The sequence below is a fragment of the Orcinus orca genome, chromosome 16, assembly GCF_937001465.1.
Source record: "Orcinus orca chromosome 16, mOrcOrc1.1, whole genome shotgun sequence".
Taxonomy (NCBI): domain Eukaryota; kingdom Metazoa; phylum Chordata; class Mammalia; order Artiodactyla; family Delphinidae; genus Orcinus; species Orcinus orca.
The window spans coordinates 64,830,178-64,836,207 of NC_064574.1; the positions used below are offsets into that span (position 1 = coordinate 64,830,178).

At 46.5% G+C, this 6,030-nt stretch overlaps 1 protein-coding gene across 3 annotated transcripts in view; it reads right to left on the minus strand.

Moving 5' to 3' along the window:
• GDE1 (glycerophosphodiester phosphodiesterase 1) overlaps positions 1-3,936 on the minus strand; it is a 28,752-nt gene extending 24,816 nt beyond the window's left edge. For 2 of the 3 annotated variants that reach the window (XM_033416438.2, XM_049699062.1), the window contains exon 1: positions 3,523-3,936. In XM_033416438.2, the coding sequence (XP_033272329.1) occupies positions 3,523-3,783 (261 nt within the window). In that variant the 5' untranslated portion in view covers positions 3,784-3,936. The remainder of the gene's footprint in view (positions 1-3,522) is intronic. The other variant, XM_033416439.2, reaches the window with a different exon arrangement.
• Positions 3,937-6,030: the final 2,094 nt, after the last annotated feature.

The following is a 6,030-nucleotide window of genomic DNA, read 5'->3' on the forward strand; positions in this document are numbered from 1 at the left end:
GTTGCGGTGCACGGGCTTCTCATTGCGGTGGCTTCTCTTGTTGTGGAACACGAGCTCTAGACAGGTGGGCTTCAGTAGTTGTGGCTCGCGGGCTCTAGAGCACAGGCTCAGTAGTTGTGGCACATGGGCTTAGTTGCTCCGCAATCTTCCTGGACCAGGGCTCGAACCCGTGTCTCCTGCATTGGCAGGTGGATTCTTAACCACTGTGCCACCAGGGAAGTCCTATATTTAACCTTTTGAGGAACCGACAGACTAGTTTCCCACCATCAGTGCATGAAGGTTCCAACTGCTGCATAATCTTGCCAATACTTCTGTCTGCCTTTTTGATTACAGCTGTCCTAGTGGGTATTAAGTGTTATTTCACTGCGGTTTTGAACTGCATTTTTCTGATGGCTGATAATGTTGAGTATCTTTTCTGATGGGCTTATTGCTTATTTGTACATCACAATTCTTCCAACAAATATTTATTGAGTGTCTACTATGTATCAGGCACTGTTCTAAGCAGTGAGGAGAGAGTGGTGAGCAAGAAAGAAAAGGAACATGGATCTTACACTTTACTGGGGAGAAACAGACTATACACATGTTACATGTATTATCATAGTGATAAATGTTTGAAAAAGAAAATAGAGGGTAATGTGAAAGTTAAGGCAGGTGGGGGGTCACTAGACAAGGCAATCAGGGAAGGCCTCTTTAAGAATATGACATTTGAGCTGAGACCTTAGTGATAAAAGGGAGTCAACAATACAAAGATCCAGGGGAAGAGTTTTCTAAGTAGAAGAAATGGCAAATATAATACAGAGGCCACAAGGCAGGAAGGAGCCACAAAGTACTGATTGCCTACCCAGATCTATTTCCTTTCTTCTTCCCTGCTGGTAGAGAGCTGTTCTTTCTCCAGTGTTCAGCTTTCTCCTCTGCTGTAAGTGGACTATTCCCAACCCCTCCGTGTGTGTCTGTCAGAGAGAGTAAGAGAGGCTGACTGACTTCTGGGCAAGACTTATGGAAGAGGGAGTAGAGCCTTTTCTTGAGGCTGGATGCTGATATGTAAGAATGTGAGTCCTGGGGCTGCAGTGGCCACCTGGCAACTACAATGAGGGCTAGTAAATATGCTACAGGTGGCAGAGCAGATAGATCAGTAGAAACGGTGTCCTCCACAATCACAAATTGAACAGCGGAATAAACCATCCTGGAAGTCACCTCTCCCACACACACCTCTTGCTATGTGAGATAGTCCCCTTATTGTCTGAAATATTTTAAGTTAGATTCTCTATTACATGAAGCCAAAAGCATCATTAACAAACACCCAAGGTGGTTTAAACAGAGGGAGTTGGGGCTTTGAGAAAGGTCCAAAATGGAAAGGTGTTTTGATTTTACCTAACTGCAATAGAAAAAACACTGGAGGGTTTTAAATATGGGCATGATATAATCTGAATTATACTTTTAAAGCTGCACTGTGGCCCCTCTGTGGAGTGGACTGTGGGTTTGATTTCATGCTTCTGTCACTGTTTATAATCGTGACTCCGTTTTTGGAATGCATTCATTTCACCGCTCTCAAGTTTTTCCTTCTCTATCTATTCCATAATCTACCAGAAATTCTACCACTGTCAGAATGTCTTCCCTGACTTTTTACATAATAGAATGTTTAAGAATATAAATTATGAGCTGCAAACAAGCAAAGTGAAAAAGAACAGGACAAAAAACAAACTTTGAAGGAAGTAAACTACATATTTCTTTTGAAGTCAAGAGGGAGGACGTGACCTTGTCTTCTGCAGCTAAATTCTGTCACGGCTAAAACGTTCATTGATAATGACCTTGTATTTGAACAAGCTAAATTACATCTCATTTCCTCTTAAAACCAGGAATCAGCTTGGTGCAATGTTATTTATCATAATTACATATATTAAAGACATGTTCAGGGCTTCCCTAGTGGCGCAGTGGTTGAGAGTCCGCCTGCCGATGCAGGGGACACGGGTTCATGTCCCGGTCCGGGAAGATCCCACATGCCGTGCAACGACTGGGCCCGTGAGCCATGGCCGCTGAGCCTGCGCATCCGGAGCCTGTGCTCTGCAACGGGAGAGGCCACAACAGTGAGGCCTGCGTACCGCAAAAAAAAAAAGACATGTTCAACCTAAACATACAAGACATGAATGGAGTTTAGCTATAATTCCCTTGCAACACAACAGGATATGACACACTATGTATATGTGTATTTCGCATACATACTTTCTCATTTAATGTGAGGTAGCCTATTTCATCGAATCACAACCGATTAGGTGGATATTAACATCATTCCCATTTTACAGATGAGGAAACTTAAGGTCAGAGCTGGGACTAGAGTGAGGAGCGGTACCCTAGGGTGCCTTGCTTGCTACATCCTACCCGTGACTCTCACTGGGACACAGAGCGCTTAAGTAACTTGTTCATTACACAATACTGTCTGTCCCTAGCTGGACAAAGAAAGGACATTCAGTTCAAATTTTACATCCTGGAACATATTCTAATCTAGGACAAAGGGCACTGGGACTTGGAATCAGAAGGCTGAATTCGAAAAGGAGCTGTGTGTGTTTGAGCCAGTTTTCCTACCCACTTAATATTAAAATAATGTTTCAGGGAAATGAGAGGATCAGATATATTTCCACATATGCAAAAGTGCCTAGACAACTGCAAAGCTCTCTTACTACGCAAGCTGTTATTATGATGAAGTCCGGAGACTGCCGAGAGCTCCCTGTGGAAAGGGGAGGCAGAAATTATCAGGAGTCCCCCTGCTAGTGTTGTCTTACCACGGGGAAAGGTGATAAGGAGATGATTTGGATAATTTGAAGGACAAGTAAAGACAGCCGCTGTGAAGGTGATCCGTTTAGAGTATGTTAGCTAACGACTGACCAAGGCTCTACTTAACCTGGCCACATTTCCTACTTCATTCACACACCAGCCTTTGTTTTGTCCCTTGAAGTCAGGCCATATACTGTCTATTCTGTTACATGAGGATTCCAACATCATTCCCACCTCAGGACCTTTGCACTTGCTGTTCCCTTTTCCTGGAGCACTTTTCCCCCAGATCCATGGCGGCTCCTCATAATCCCGGTCTCAGTTCAAAGGTCACTTCTTCGGACAGGATTTCTGTCTAAAATGACCCTCCCGACATTCCTTATTCGGTAACCCTATTTCTTCATTGCACTCATCGCTTTCTTAAAGTACCTTATGTACGTGTTTATTTATTTAAGACCTGTCTCCCCTACTCCAATGCAAGCTCTGTGAAAGCAGGTACCCTTTCTGTCTTGTTCATGACCATCCTCAGTACCTGGCACATAGCAAATACGTTAAGTATTTGCAGTGTTCTATAAACACTTGAAGTCTGGAGATTTTCCGTAATTCAGAGGGATCCAGGGCCACTTGAATGTATTCCTTGTGGACAAATGGGGAAGTGGTAAGGCTATCATGAAAAGGCTGGGGAACCTTCGGAAGGACAGGCACAAGTCCAAGCTCCCAGGAGGCGCGCAAGGGCGGGAGGAGTGTAGGACTCACCTGCCGAATGGCCGCCAGCGTGTTCTCGGGCGCGTCGTGGCCGCCGCCGCGGTGGGCGATGACGGAGACGCGGTCCCGGGGCTTGAGCACCTGCATGGCCCTGCGGGAGGGCACCGGCTCAAAGCTGAAGAGCCGCAGCAGAAGGTAGAGGCTGCCGGTGAAGAGGCAAGCATTGAAGGGACTGCGCGTCACCAGCAGCAGCATCATCATCAAGAAGGAGAAGGGGCCCATGAGGCCCCCCTGTTCCTCCCATAGCCACATGCCGGCGCCCGCACCGGCACGGACGGGAGTCCCAGTCCCGCCGGGCTCCGCGGATAGGAAACCAAGAAACTACGACGACAGCCCAAAGCGCTGACCGCAGCTGACACCCTTCGACTGGACGAGCGCCGCACAATGGCGGCAGCGACTACTTCCGTAGAAGGAGCCCGAGGTCCAGCCAATCAGGGCCGAAGATCTCCAGAGCTCGGGGCGTAGCAGCTGCCAAGGCAACGGAGGCGAGTTCCAAAGTACGTTTTGCGTTATTCTGTGGTCCGGATTTCCTCAGGGGCTTTCAAACTCTAGAAGCAAGGCGAGGGATATGACAGCAGTCTTAAGGTCGTAAGACTGGAAAGGATCTTAATGACTCCATTTTGCCGTCAAGGAAATTTTGGAGGGGCAGGACGCTTACACTATTGATTAATTCAATTGAAGGTATGCGAACAGCAGTCCGGATGCTCAGGACAACAGCAAGTGAACAGGACCGACAGGATCCCTGCTCTCACGGGGCTTACATTCTCGTGGGGCAAAATAATAGTGTTAGAGAGTACAGTTAACATTTGTAGAGCACATAACCACGTTCCAGGTTCCATGACTGCGACTGCTTTGTGTGTTATTCTCACAACAGGCTCGGTTGCGTATTACCTCAGGAAACTGAATTCAGTCGACTTTAGAAGGATTTTTTCAGATTCTGAGGGAATGAAAGAACATAGCAAAGGAGGCATAATCGGATTATAAAGTTGGAAGGGATTTTAATAATGCCCTCATTTTATAGATGAATAAACTGAGGCCAGGAGAAGTCAAAGGACTTGAGCGGAGTCAATGAAATGGCAGATTCAGGGCTGACATCATGATACCCCAGTTTTATGCCATGAATTTTCCACTGCTACTCCTTCTAACCTTCTCCTCCTACTCAGGGCTAATGATGGGGCTTCTGTGCAAGGCACTGCAAGAATTATCTCAGTTGTTCCTCGCAACCGACCTTGTGATAGGCACTTTTGAAAATCTTATTTTACATATGAAAAAATAGGCACGGGAAAGAGGGTCAGTAAGAGAGGCAGAAAGTAAAGCCGATTTAGGAAATGGAAAGTGGCTAGCTGCTAAATCATATTTTGGAAATGCCCACAAAAAGCTGGCAGGTGCCATCTGCCTCTACAAGGATTAAGTTACTAGCCACTGCAGCCACTGACCTTCAACACACCCTGAAAGGAGTTTAGGGAGTTAGTTAGATATTCTCGGAAGATTTTATGAGCCCAATTCTTGCATCTCCTCATATCTAGGAAAGCACTAAAATCATTAACAGTGACATCTGCTCCTGTGACTAGCAGCAAGCCTTTGCCAAAATGTGTGCTTGATTGCACGGATCCCCCTTCACTAAAACCACATATAACACTGGCCTTCCCCCCTTCCTCTTCAGAGCAGTTTCTCAGAGCTATCCGAAATGCTGTCTCCTGGCCTATAGCCCTCATTTTGCCCCAAATAAAACTTAACTCACAACTCTTATGTTGTGCTTTTTTTTTTTCAGTTGACAAAAAGCTGGTAACATGTTTCGATAGAGAACTTTGGCAAAACATTCTGAGCTTTTCCTGCCATCTTGGACCTGTTAACTACCTTTCTTGGAGCTATTTTCCCACTGATTTGCAAGCGGGTATGGATGTGTTGAAGCTTAGAGTTGGCATCTAGGATTCAGTAATTTTTTTTTTTTTTTTTTTTTTTTTTTGCGGTACGCGGGCCTCTCACTGTTGTGACCTTTCCCATTGCGGAGCACAGGCTCCGGGCGCGCAGGCTCAGCAGTCATGGCTCACGGGCCCAGCCGCTCCTCAGCATGTGGGATCTTCCCGGACCAGGGCACGAACCCGTGTCCCCTGCATCGGCAGGCGGACTCTCAACCACTGCGCCACCAGGGAAGCCCTAGGATTCAGTAATTTTTTATTGACAGAGAAAAAAATTTTGGTGACCGTTGTATGTATTAAAACGATTATACATAAAGAAGTTCCTCTATACCGGTAAGTGAAAAATAGCAGTTTCAAGGAATATTTCAGAGGGCTTCAGACCTGAGGAGCGTTCTTAACGAAATAAGATTTGCGAGCCTGCAGTGAAGACTACGCCTCCCAGCTTGCACCGCGCCTCCCTCAAGTACAACGCCCTCCATCGCTTGGGCCTGGACGTGTACCCAGGCGCGCAAAGCACCTCGGGGATTGTAGTTTTATGGAGGCCCAACCAGTCCAACGGCCCGGAAGCAACCACCGGAAG